Source organism: Aquarana catesbeiana, linkage group LG01, assembly GCF_042186555.1.
Source record: "Aquarana catesbeiana isolate 2022-GZ linkage group LG01, ASM4218655v1, whole genome shotgun sequence".
NCBI classification, from domain to species: Eukaryota; Metazoa; Chordata; class Amphibia; order Anura; family Ranidae; genus Aquarana; species Aquarana catesbeiana.
Window position 1 is genome coordinate 46,928,789 of NC_133324.1, and position 12,230 is coordinate 46,941,018.

The 12,230-nt window shown below is 45.9% G+C and overlaps 1 protein-coding gene across 1 annotated transcript; it reads right to left on the reverse strand.

Moving 5' to 3' along the window:
• Positions 1 to 1,075: 1,075 nt before the first annotated feature.
• Positions 1,076 to 8,363, reverse strand: LOC141133553 (protein huluwa-like). The gene is made up of 3 exons (XM_073623398.1): positions 7,740 to 8,363; positions 5,835 to 6,026; positions 1,076 to 1,676 (listed from the first exon to the last, which is right to left on the reverse strand). The coding sequence occupies exons 1-3, from the start codon at positions 8,361 to 8,363 to the stop codon at positions 1,488 to 1,490; spliced, it is 1,005 nt and encodes a 334-aa protein (XP_073479499.1). The 3' UTR covers positions 1,076 to 1,487.
• Positions 8,364 to 12,230: the final 3,867 nt, after the last annotated feature.

Genomic DNA, 12,230 nt, shown 5'->3' on the forward strand with positions numbered 1-12,230 from the left:
CCTTTCCCATGCAATAAAAAAAAAAAAAAAAAAAAAAAAAAAAAAAAAAAAAAAGGTAAGTTGTTGGATGGTTATGGCTACAAACCGACCTTAGATCAGATGCTACTAGCCAATTCAGGATTTTGGATCTGCTTAACATTTCCAGCTACTGGATCATTTTTTAGCAGGATCCCAACAATGGCAGCCTACAGTCGACAGACAGATTGCCTATAGAGAGTGTTATGGCTCATTCTTTCTGCCAAAAACATCACCCAGTCCAAAAGGTCACCTTGTTGCTATATAGAAGATCTGTTCTCAAAAGCCATTATTCTTCTCCCAGTATCTTAATAAACAAACACTAAAAAAAAAAATTCTCTTTCACAAATTAAAATATGACAATTTGATGATTAAAATGGTAACCGATGTGGACTGTAATGACTGAGGAGGCCTCAGTGCAGAGTGGGGTGGAAGTTGGAAGGGTATAGTGTAGAGTAAAAGGGTTCAGGGCATACTTTGGGGTAATGGGGCCATTATGAGAATGAGTGGATGGGCCATGTGCTTCTAACAAGGAAAAGGGACTTTATATTAAAACACGAAGGTGGGGGTGGGGGGTCAGGGTATAATTTTGGACAAGAAGTGGGTAGAATAATATAGTAATAATAAAGGCATGGTGTAGTGAGTAAAGACTAAATAAATAAATAAATATAGTGAGGGTCACCTATACAGCTTTCTTGGTGGGAACAAGTCCTAAACATAAACCACGTGGGCTGTGCCTGGATGGGGCAAGTGAGGGTTCTGGGTGTGATCATTAATAGAGGGAGCTGGCTAGTGAACTTAGGGGGTAAAGACGTGCGATAAGTGCTCAATTACAGTAGGCTATAGGGATACAAGTCAGGATTTCGCCACCTTCTTCCCAAGATGAAGTGTCTATTTGGTGAGGACAATGGGACCAAGAAAATTGGGGTATGTGAAAGTGAATGAGGTCAAGGAAAAACAAAAATTTAGTGGTCACCTTCTTTGGTGGGACTGGGAAGAATTCAATGGCCATCTTTGGTGAGACTGGGGAAGAATTCAAGGATCACTTTTGGTGGGACTGGAGAAGAATTGGATGGCCATCTTTTGGTGGGACTAGGGAAGAAATCAATGGCCATCTTTTGGTAAGGGAAGAATTCAATGGCCATCTTTTGGTAAGGGGAAGAGTGGAGACATAGTTAAGAAGCACAAGTGAGAACCATTGCTTTAACAGAGGGTGGGCCAAAATAAAGAGTGTAAAGGATGAATAGAGAGGGCAGAGTGTTGGGATTGTGGTGGAGATCAGTTAGATTTATTGTGCTTATGTCTGGTGAAGAACATTGTGTTACAAGGAGTTTTCTGTATAGTTACCTTGAAAGAAAAAAAAAAAATAGGAAAAATAAAATCGTTGGGGTAAGGTGAAAAGGGATGTGAAATTCAGGAAAGGTGGGAGAAGTCCATCTGGGGGGGGGTTGAGTTCTGCAAGGCTCCTCATGTCAAGAGTTCCTGCAGTTAGACCCAGTACTGCTTGCTGCATATGACTGGTAGGTTGTGGATTTGTCTGTTTTCGCTCCTAAGCCGATTCTTCCGCATGTAGCAGGGGTCATAGTAATCCCACTCCATTCCTGAAGCCCAGGAGTGTGAGCCGGAGTCACTGTCTGATGACAGAATGTGCAAAGAGACACCTGCAGAACAATAGAAACATCTATTAAAGTGTTTTTATGGTTTATTTCTACCAGCTGAGCATCACGGGACCCCATACAGCCCAACTGACAGGGCCCCCCCCCCCTCCCCAAAAAGATCTCTTCAGGGAGCAAAGGACATGTGAATGAGCTCGCATGCAACGGCAAGCACTTTTTCTTTTAGTGGGGAGAGGGATTAGAACCCCTGTCAGTTTTTATTGCTGTCTGTGCCCCTATTAAGGAGATTCACCCTCTCCATTTGTCCTGTTTACGATTATCTTTGAAAGAAAAAAAAATCCCAATTTTGGGTTGTCCCCAGCAAAGTAATAGGACAAATCTTCCAATTGGGACAATATTTCTGGTGACCTGGGGGCAGTGCCAATCCTGACCTCCTCTGATCCCCAGAGATCCCCCCTCCCCTCCTTACATCAGTGTCCCCAGAGAGTCTCCCCCTACATCAGGGTCCCCAGAAAGCCCCCCTTAATTCAGTGTCCTGATCATTGCCGCCTCACCGTGCCAATCAATATAGCCTAACCGTGCCCATCATTGCCGCCTTACTATGCCCATCATTGCAACCTTATTGTGCCCATCATTGCCGCCTTACTATGCCCATCATTGCAGCCTTACTGTACCCATCATTGCCGCCTCACCGTGCCAATCACTGCCACCTCACCGTGCCAATCAATGTAGCCTCACTTTGCCCATCATTGCCACCTTACCGTGCCAATCATTGCCGCCTCACCGTTGCAATGTAGCATCATCGTGCCCATTATTGCCGCATCACCATGCCAATCATTGCAGCCTTATTGTGCCCATCATTGCCACCTCACCATGCCCATCATCGCAGCCTTACTGTGCCCCTCATTGCCACCTCACCGTGCCAATCAATGTAGCTTCACTGTGCCCATCATTGCCGCCTTACCGTGCTAATCAATGTAGCCTCACTGTGCCCATCATTGCCGCCTTACCGTGATAATCAATGTATCATCACCGTGCCCATCATTGCCGCCTTACCGTGCCAATCAATGTAGCCTTACTGTGCCCATCAATGTAGCATCACCGTGCCCATCACTGCAGCCTTGTGACCATCACTGCAGCCTTGTGACCATCACTGCAGCCTTGTGACCATCACTGCAGCCTTGTGACCATCACTGCAGCCTTGTGACCATCACTGCAGCCTTGTGACCCTCACTGCAGCCTTACTGTGCCCCTCACTGCAGCCTTGTGACCATCACTGCAGCCTTACTGTGCCCCTCATTGCCACCTCACCATGCCAATCGATGTAGCCTCACTGTGTCCATCATTGACTTACCATGCCAATCAATGTAGCCTTACTGTGCCCATCATTGCCGCCTTACCATGCCAATCAATGTAGCCTTACCGTGCCACTCATTGCCGCCTCACCAGTTAGTGCCAGTGGATTATATACAGGCACAACGCGTATCTCACGATGTGTCACGGAGCTCAGTGTGAAAGGTTCAGTCACGCTGTGACAAAAGTCCCGCCCTCCTCCTAGATCAGCTTGTGTGATAGAGAGAACACTGCATCTATCACACGAGCTGGTCTAGGAGGAGGGCGGGACCTTTGTCACAGCGGGACTCTTTGAGCTACACTGCAGCCACAGTGGCCCCAGGGCAGGCGGCCTACCGGGAAAAGTCCCGGTATCCCGGTAGCTCAGTCCAGCCCTGAGCAGAGCCAATACGCCCTTGGGGGCCCCCCACAGCGGCGGGGCCCTACGCAGCTTGCATAGTGAGTGTATAGGGCGGATCAGCTCTGCCTGGGGGTCCCCAAGGAATTCCCTTATTTTTCGGAAATTCCATGTCACTTCCTGGTTTTGGCTATGGGACAGGAAGTGATGGGAAATCTCAACAATGGGACACAGATGATGGGGGGAAAAAAAAAAATCTGACATGGGTTTTAACACTTACTCGCTTTATAAACCCCGCCCCCCCCCCCCCCCCCCAAAAAAAAATGCCTATTGTTTTACTATAGTTAATTTTTTTTTTTTTTAATGTTATTTTTTACATTTTTTAAACAGCCCCACTGGGGGGCTTTGGTGAAATATCAGGGTTCCAAACAGACCCTTGAGGTCTTACTTTTGAGACCGAGAAAGGGACTAAAGACAGAGATTCCCCAGTCCCTTTCTCTGCAGCCTCAGCTGCACTGGACAGTGAATGAATGGGAAGTGCTCTGTGCTGAGCAGATTCCGGTTCATTCACAAACTGAAGCAGAGTAAACAGTTTACTATGCCTCAATTATGAATGAACACAGGAGTATTTGGTAACGATCGCTCACTGTGTTCATTCAGGAAAGATGAAGAGGGGGCAGTAAATAGGACATATTTACCGGCCCCTGTTCTCCATCCTGAAATCGATCCCCGTGTGCCTGCAGCAGCTGCTGGTGGGAGAGGAGGGAAGCCAGCACCGCTGTGGGGGAAGGGGGCTCACAGGGCTTCAGATACCAATCCACCTGCAGCGCAGCCGGAGGGAAAAAGGGGGGAGAATCTGCCAGCACTGCAGGGGGAACCTCAAGAGGAGCAATAAGGCAGTACAGCCGTCCATCCTGTTCGGCAGGTACCCAGGCCCCCCTTTAGAACTGATGGAACCTGGGTCTAATACAGGAGGGCTAGCTGTACTGCCTTATCAGTGGCCATGATCAGCATCACCCATTAGTATGTTGCAATTAGTACATAATCTGCATCCCAACGTCAAGCACTCATTATTTGTTCAACACCATCATCAGTATTAACATCATATACTCTGCAGTCCAGCGTTGTCTCTAGATGACCCCTCCAGTGCACCACCAGTCCCTGGATAACCTCACCCCCCCCCCCCCCCCAATCCAGTGTCAGACATTTGTTGAACCCACCTGCAGTCTGCCAGTCTCTGGATACTACTTCCCTCCCCAGTCCATTGCCAACCTTTGAATGATGCCACTCCAGTACAGTGCCAGTTTGTGGTTGACCCTGCCTCTGAGTGACCCCATCCCCAGTCCAGCACCAGTCTGTGGGTGTCCCTGGCCCCCAGTCCAGCACCAGTCTGTGGATAACCCCATAACCAGTTTAGCACCAGTTTCTTTGTGACATTGGCCCCAGTCCAACACCAGTCTCTGGATGACCCTGTCCCTGGGTGACTCCAACCCCATTCTAGCGCCAATCTCTGGTTGACATCAGCGCCAGTCCAGCACCATTTCTGGAGGACCTTGACCCACCAGTCCAGCACCATTTCTGGAGGACCTTGACCCACCAGTCCAGCACCATTTCTGGAGGACCTTGACCCACCAGTCCAGCACCATTTCTGGAGGACCTTGACCCACCAGTCCAGCACCATTTCTGGAGGACCTTGACCCACCAGTCCAGCACCATTTCTGGAGGACCTTGACCCACCAGTCCAGCACCATTTCTGGAGGACCTTGACCCACCAGTCCAGCACCATTTCTGGAGGACCTTGACCCACCTGTCCAGCACCATTTCTGGAGGACCTTACCCACCTGTCCAGCACCATTTCTGGAGGACCTTGACCCACCTGTCCAGCACCATTTCTGGAGGACCTTGACCCACCTGTCCAGCACCATTTCTGGATGACATTGACCCACCTGTCCAGCACCATTTCTGGATGACCTTGACCCACCTGTCCAGCACCATTTCTGGATGACCTTGACCCACCTGTCCAGCACCATTTCTGGATGACCTTGACCCACCTGTCCAGCACCATTTCTGGATGACCTTGACCCGGTCCAGCACCATTTCTAGATGACCCTGTCCAAGACCAGTGCCAGACTGTGGCATATACTGTTACCATGTATAAGACAATAATCTGGTTGCAGTCAATGAGATTTGGTTCTGTACATCACATTCTCAACCCATGTTGCTTTTGGGATGATATTTGAGCCTAACTTCAGCTAAAAGCTATTTAAATTTCGCTAGAAGAAAGGTTAGAACTTTTGTTATATTCTTTTCCCATTGGTGTCAATGTTAAAGAGTTTTTCCCTCAAAATAAGTGGAATTTTCCTCAATGGGAACATAGACAACAGATCCGTCCTAACAAAGGTTCCAACTCTTCCCCATGCACAAAATAATTTAGCTGGAGTGTTGAAGCCAGGCATTACCATCTGAAGAGCAACAAAGATAGGTGTCGCCTCTGTATACTGACCGGCACTGACCCCAAAGTCACTGTCCAGTCCTGGGCCAGTGGAACTGCTGTTATGGTAGAGGTAGGAGGGTGTGTCTTCTGGAGGAATGCTACTAGCATTGTCAAACAACGCCGAGCCCAGCGGGGTGAAGGATGTAACACCTTTGAGACGTTTCCTCTGTGTACTTGTCTTGCGGCAAAATTTTACCTTTGGAGTCACCGTCTAGGAAAAAAAAAAAAAAAACTAAATAAAATTAGACCTCCAACATGACCGACCACTGGCCATGATCATACTACAATTCTACCACACACACACACACACTTCATCTAACATTAACGACCACGATCATACTACAATGCTACCATACACTTCCTCACACATGACCGACCACTGGCCACGATCATACTACAATTCTACCGCACACTCTTCCTCCAACACGACCGACCACTGGCCACGATCATACTACAATTCTACCGCACACTCTTCCTCCAACACGACCGACCACTGGCCACGATCATACTACAATTCTACCGCACACTCTTCCTCCAACACGACCGGCCACGATCATACTACAATTCTACCGCACACTCTTCCTCCTACATGGCCGACCACTGGCCATGATCATACTACAATTCTAACACACACACACACACACACTTCATCCAACATTAACGACCACGATCATACTACAATGCTACCATACACTTCCTCACACATGACCGACCACTGGCCACGATCATACTACAATTCTACCGCACACTCTTCCTCCAACACGACCGACCACGATCATACTACAATTCTACCGCACACTCTTCCTCCAACACGACCGACCACGATCATACTACAATTCTACCGCACACTCTTCCTCCAACACGACCGACCACTGGCCACGATCATACTACAATTCTACCGCACACTCTTCCTCCAACACGACCGACCACTGGCCACGATCATACTACAATTCTACCGCACACTCTTCCTCCAACACGACCAACCACTGGCCACGATCATACTACAATTCTACCGCACACTCTTCCTCCAACACGACCAACCACTGGCCACGATCATACTACAATTCTACCGCACACTCTTCCTCCAACACGACCAACCACTGGCCACGATCATACTACAATTCTACCGCACACTCTTCCTCCAACACGACCAACCACTGGCCACGATCATACTACAATTCTACCGCACACTCTTCCTCCAACACGACCAACCACTGGCCACGATCATACTATAATTTCACCGCACACTCTTCCTCCTACATGGCCGACCACTGGCCATGATCATACTACAATTCTACCGCACACTCTTCCTCCAACATTAACAACCACGATCATACTACAATTCTACCACACATTCTTCCTCCAACATGACCGACCACTGGCCACGATCATACTACAATTCTACCACACACACACTCTTCCTCCAACAGGACTGACCACTGGACAGGATCATAATACTATTCTATTGCACTCTATACATAGAACAGTGAACAAAGTGCACTGTGGCCTGCAGGTTTCTAGCCTGGTACTCTATTAGTTTGGTCTTGTTCCCAAAGCGGCCTCCCCTCCTAGAAAAACTTTAGATCTCCCTATAGCAGGGATATGCAATTAGCGGAGCTCCAGCTGTTGCAAAACTACAAGTCCCATCATGCCTCTGCGTGTCATGCTTGTGGCTGTCAGAGTCTTGCTATGCCTCATGGGACTTGTAGTTCTGCAACAGCTGGAGGTCCGCTAATTGCATATCCCTGCTCTATAGGATCCAAAATAAACGTCAAGTCTGCGGCTTGGGTTTTAACTGCAGGTGAAAATCTCCTTAAAGGTGAATAAATATACATTTTTGTGCCTTAGCTAAAGAGTTTCAAGCACTTACGACTTTGTCACCATGTTAGTGGCCTAGGTTTGGTTGGACAGAAAGTGCACTTACCCCTGGAGCCATGGCTGCCGCCGGCGTGTTTGGGGGAGCTGCGTTATACCTAGTCTCCTGCTCACTCGATGACCTTGTACCTCCTCTGTCATCTTCCACTTCATTCCAGCTTCTATCCTCCTCCTGGGGCATGCCACAGGACCTTGACGAGAAAGGCATGATGGCCATCCTAGACGGGCTCAGTGAATAGGATAATCCTGGCGTCTCTTCCAACTTTTGACACCATTCTCTGGACTGGGTGCCAAGTGACACATGGGCACTCTCGCCAAGGGCCAGGGTGGGCTCCAAGCCTTGGCTGGTGCTAGCACATCGCCCATCACACAAGGACTTATTGGAGGCATTCAGGCAGCCGGGTAGTACCCTGCAGTGGGCAGCTCTAACACAAGGATTGTTGCCCCTTGACCCACCTCTCCGTTTGCTCCTCTTTTTCAGGGATAGGGAAGGAAGGCGGTGAAATAGGAGGAAGCAATTGAGAAAAAACAGCAGCACCACACAGGGGATGAGAATAAACACAAGGAGTGCCAGCGATGGCTGTAGAACCCACTTTTCTTCTACAGATGGAGCCACCTCCGAGGAAGGAACCCCTCCAGCTAAAGGAAACACAGAAGTATTAACAGACATCATTGCATTTGCAGGATACTTGGCTATTTGGAATTGGATAAAGGGGGGATGGGAGAGTGGAAAGCCAAAGTCAGTCCCAAAACTTGGAAAACATCCCCTGGGATCTGGGATCTGGGATCTGGGTCAGCCAGCAGTCAAACAAAGAAGCTGGAAAACATTCAATGCCCTCGGGACTTGGATTAGCTGGCATGGACCTGTCCTGCTCAATGAAGAGCAAGAAACATCTTACAGACATCTCATTCTGAAAATGCCAGATGGCTGGCTGTCATGCTGGTCCTGGGACTTTCGGAGACTGAAAAGTATACAATGCACTTTCACTAAGACACGCATGTTCTGGGAGGGCAACTCAAAATGCTTTGAAGCCAGAGGATGAGCTTGACAACCAGACAGCTAGCATTTTCAGAAGGCCTGCAATTGAAGCTACCATATTTTTCAGATAGCATAGGTTCCTTTCTAAACTGTGGCTCCATTTTGGATTTTGTTTGTGTTAGGTTATAGAGGTGCATCTTCAGGTTTTTTTTCCATGTCTTTCTCCTTCTCTTTTGTCAGCAGGTCACAGATTTTGGCTCACAATTAGTGAGGATGATGGAAGGCTGCATGACCCTGGTGGGGAGGAAATTCCATCCCCAACCTTCAGGTGTTGGAGAGGCCAGAATACAATTCCTACCATTGTCAGTGGTGGTGAGGAGAGCTCATCTCATACAATTCCTGATAGAAGGCTTATCATACCTCAGAATGACTCTGGCATGGACATTTTTCAGAGCGGAGAGGGGGATGTCACTCCAGTAAATGTATATTAATAATAATGTGTGACTGAAGGGGAACATTAGAGTGTAAGCTCCTCTGGTACAGAGACTGATGTGATTGGCTCAGCTTTCTCTGTACAACACTGTGGTATGTGTCAGAACTATATAAATGTATAATAATAGTTTGTGACTGTGGTGGGACATTAGAGTGTAAGCTCCTCTGGTGCAGAGACTGATGATGTGACTGGTTTAGTGTTCTCTGTACAGCACTGTGGTATATGTCAGAGCTATATAAACGTATAGTAATAGTGTGTGTGACTGGTGGGACATTTAGAGTGTAAGCTCCTCTGGTACAGAGACTTATATGTCAGTGTTCTTTGTCAAACACTGTTGTATATGTCAGTGCTATACAATTTTGTTATAATATTATTATTATTATTATTATTATTATTATTATTTGTGACTGTTGGGGAACATTAGAGTTTAAGCTCCTCTGGTACAGACTTATATGTCACAGTGTTCTTTGTCCAGCACTGTGGTATATGTCAGTGCTATATAAATGTAATATAATAATAATAATATTATTATAATAATATTAATAATGTGTGACTGTTAGGGAACATTAGAGTGTAAGCTTCTCTGGTACAGAGACTTTTATAAATGGCTCAGTGTTCTCTGTACACCACTGTGGTATATGTCAGCACTATATAAATGTATAATAATATTATTATTATTATTTGTGACTCTTGGGGAACATTGGAGTATAAGCTCCTCTGGTGCAGAGACTGTTGTTACTGGCTCAGTGTTCTCTGTACAGCACTGTGGTATATGTCAGCACTATATAAATGTATAATAATAGCGTGGAACATTAGAGTGTAAGCACCTCTGGTGCAGAGACTGTTGCTACTGGCTCAGTGTTCTCTGTACAGCACTGTGGTATATGTCAGCACTATATAAATGTATAATAATAGTGTGGAACATTAGAGTGTAAGCTCCTCTGGTGCAGAGACTGTTGTTACTGGCTCAGTGTTCTCTGTACAGCACTGTGGTATATGTCAGCACTATATAAATGTATAATAATAGTGTGGAACATTAGAGTGTAAGCTCCTCTGGTGCAAAGACTGTTGCTACTGGCTCAGTGTTCTCTGTACAGCACTGCGGCGTATATGTCAGAACTATATAAATGTATAATAACAACAATGTGTGACTGTGATGGTTACATTTAGAATGTAAGCTCCTCTGGTAAGAGACTTTTGTGAATGGCTCAGTGTTCTCTGTACAGCACTGTGCTATATGTCAGCTCTATAAAAAGGTATAATAATAGTTTGTGACTGTGGTGGGACATTAGAGTGTAAGCTCCTCTGGTACAGAGATTTATATGTCAGTGTTATTTGTCAAACGCTGTTTTATATGTCAGTGCTATATAATTTTGTAATATTATTATTATTATTATTATTATTATTATTATTATTATTATTATGTGAGACTGTTGGGGAACATTAGAGTGTAAGCTTCTCTGGTACAGAGACTTTTATGAATGCCTCAGTGTTCTCTGTACAGCACTGTGGTATATGTCGGCACTATATAAATGAAGAATAATACTAATAATATTATTTTTATTAATAATAATAATAATAATAATATTATTATTATTGACTGTTGGGGAACATTAGCGTGTAAGCTTCTCTGGTACAGAAACTTTTATGAATGCCTCAGTGTTCTCTGTACAGCACTGTAGTATATGTCAGCACTATATAAATGAATAATAATATTTATTATTATTATTATTATTATTGACTGTTGGGGAACATTTGAGTGTAATCTTCTCTGGTGCAGAGACTGTTTGTTACTGGCTCAGTGTCCTCTGTACACCACTGTGGTATATGTCAGCACTATATAAATGTATAATAACAACAACAACAATGTGTGACTGTGATGAGACTGAGTTTAAGCTCCTCTGGTACAGAGACTTATATGTCACAGTGTTCTTTGTCCAGCACTGTGGTATATGTCAGTGCTATATAAATGTAATATAATAATATTAATATTGTGTGACTGTTGGGGAACATTAGAGTGTAAGCTCCTCTGGTACAGAGACTTTTATAAATGGCTCAGTATTCTCTGTACAACACCACAGTATATGTCAGAGCTATATAACAATAATAATAATAGTGTGTGACTCTGGGACATTAGAGTGTAAGCTCCTCTGGTACAGAGACTGATGTGAATGGCTCAGTGTTCTCTATACAGCACTGCGGTATATGTCAGAGCTATATAAAGGTATAATAATAATAGTGTGTGACTGGGGGGGGGGGGCATTAGAGTGTAAGCTTCTCTGGTACGGAGACTGATGTGAATGGCTCAGCGTTCTCTGTACAGCACTGCGGTATATGTCAGAGCTAGATAAATGTATAATAATAATGTGGGACTGTGGCGGGGGACATTAGAGTGTAAGCTCTGTGCACAAACACTTTATGTACTGGCAGATGATCCTTGGCAGCCAAATTCCACGAGTCCAGTCCTGTTCATTGGAAAATGAAAACACGCATTACAGTCTTTTCCTTGGAAGTCTCGGAGTAAACGGCTCGTTAATTTATAGTCTCCAGCACAGTAAAAACACCTTTAATAAGTATCTGGTAGTAATCTCTGTGATGTGTGGGGGAAGAGGTGGACTCCAGCAGAGGAGACGGCCCAGGTGGGCGCTATGTATAGAGGGATAGGATCATACAATGACTAATTTATGACTTGTAGCTTCTCTTCCCACTAAATACAGACTTCCTTTCCGTGCCTGTCAGGCCGTTTAATTCCGGCTTCGTCGGTGGTGACCGCTTGAAGACCCAAATAGCTGCCATGAAATACAAGCCAAACCAAAGAACCTCTCCGGTTCTTCAGCTCCACCGCAAACGAAAAAATGTCGTGTTGAGCAAAGTTTACATGAATTTCCAGTCTGATAGGCGGAGAGGCTATCAGCGTTCCCAATTTAATTCAAATCGGAAGCCTCCTCCTTTTAGGCCTGTGTCACACGGGCTTCGGCTTGTATAAGAGCACTGTGAGCCGCAAGCTTTGGCAAAGCATTCGCAGAGCTTCTAGCGGGCTTTGGTAAAGCTTTCAGCTGAACTTGCGC

Excerpts from the sequence above, each read along its gene's own strand:
- LOC141133553 (XM_073623398.1), bottom strand. The coding sequence starts at position 8,363 with ATGATGTCTGTTAATACTTCTGTGTTTCCTTTAGCTGGAGGGGTTCCT. Across the intron at positions 6,027-7,739 it reads CGGCAGCCATGGCTCCAGGG|ACGGTGACTCCAAAGGTAAA; the intron begins GTAAGTGCACTT and ends TTTTTTTCCTAG. Across the intron at positions 1,677-5,834 it reads GACTGGACAGTGACTTTGGG|GTGTCTCTTTGCACATTCTG; the intron begins GTCAGTGCCGGT and ends ATTGTTCTGCAG.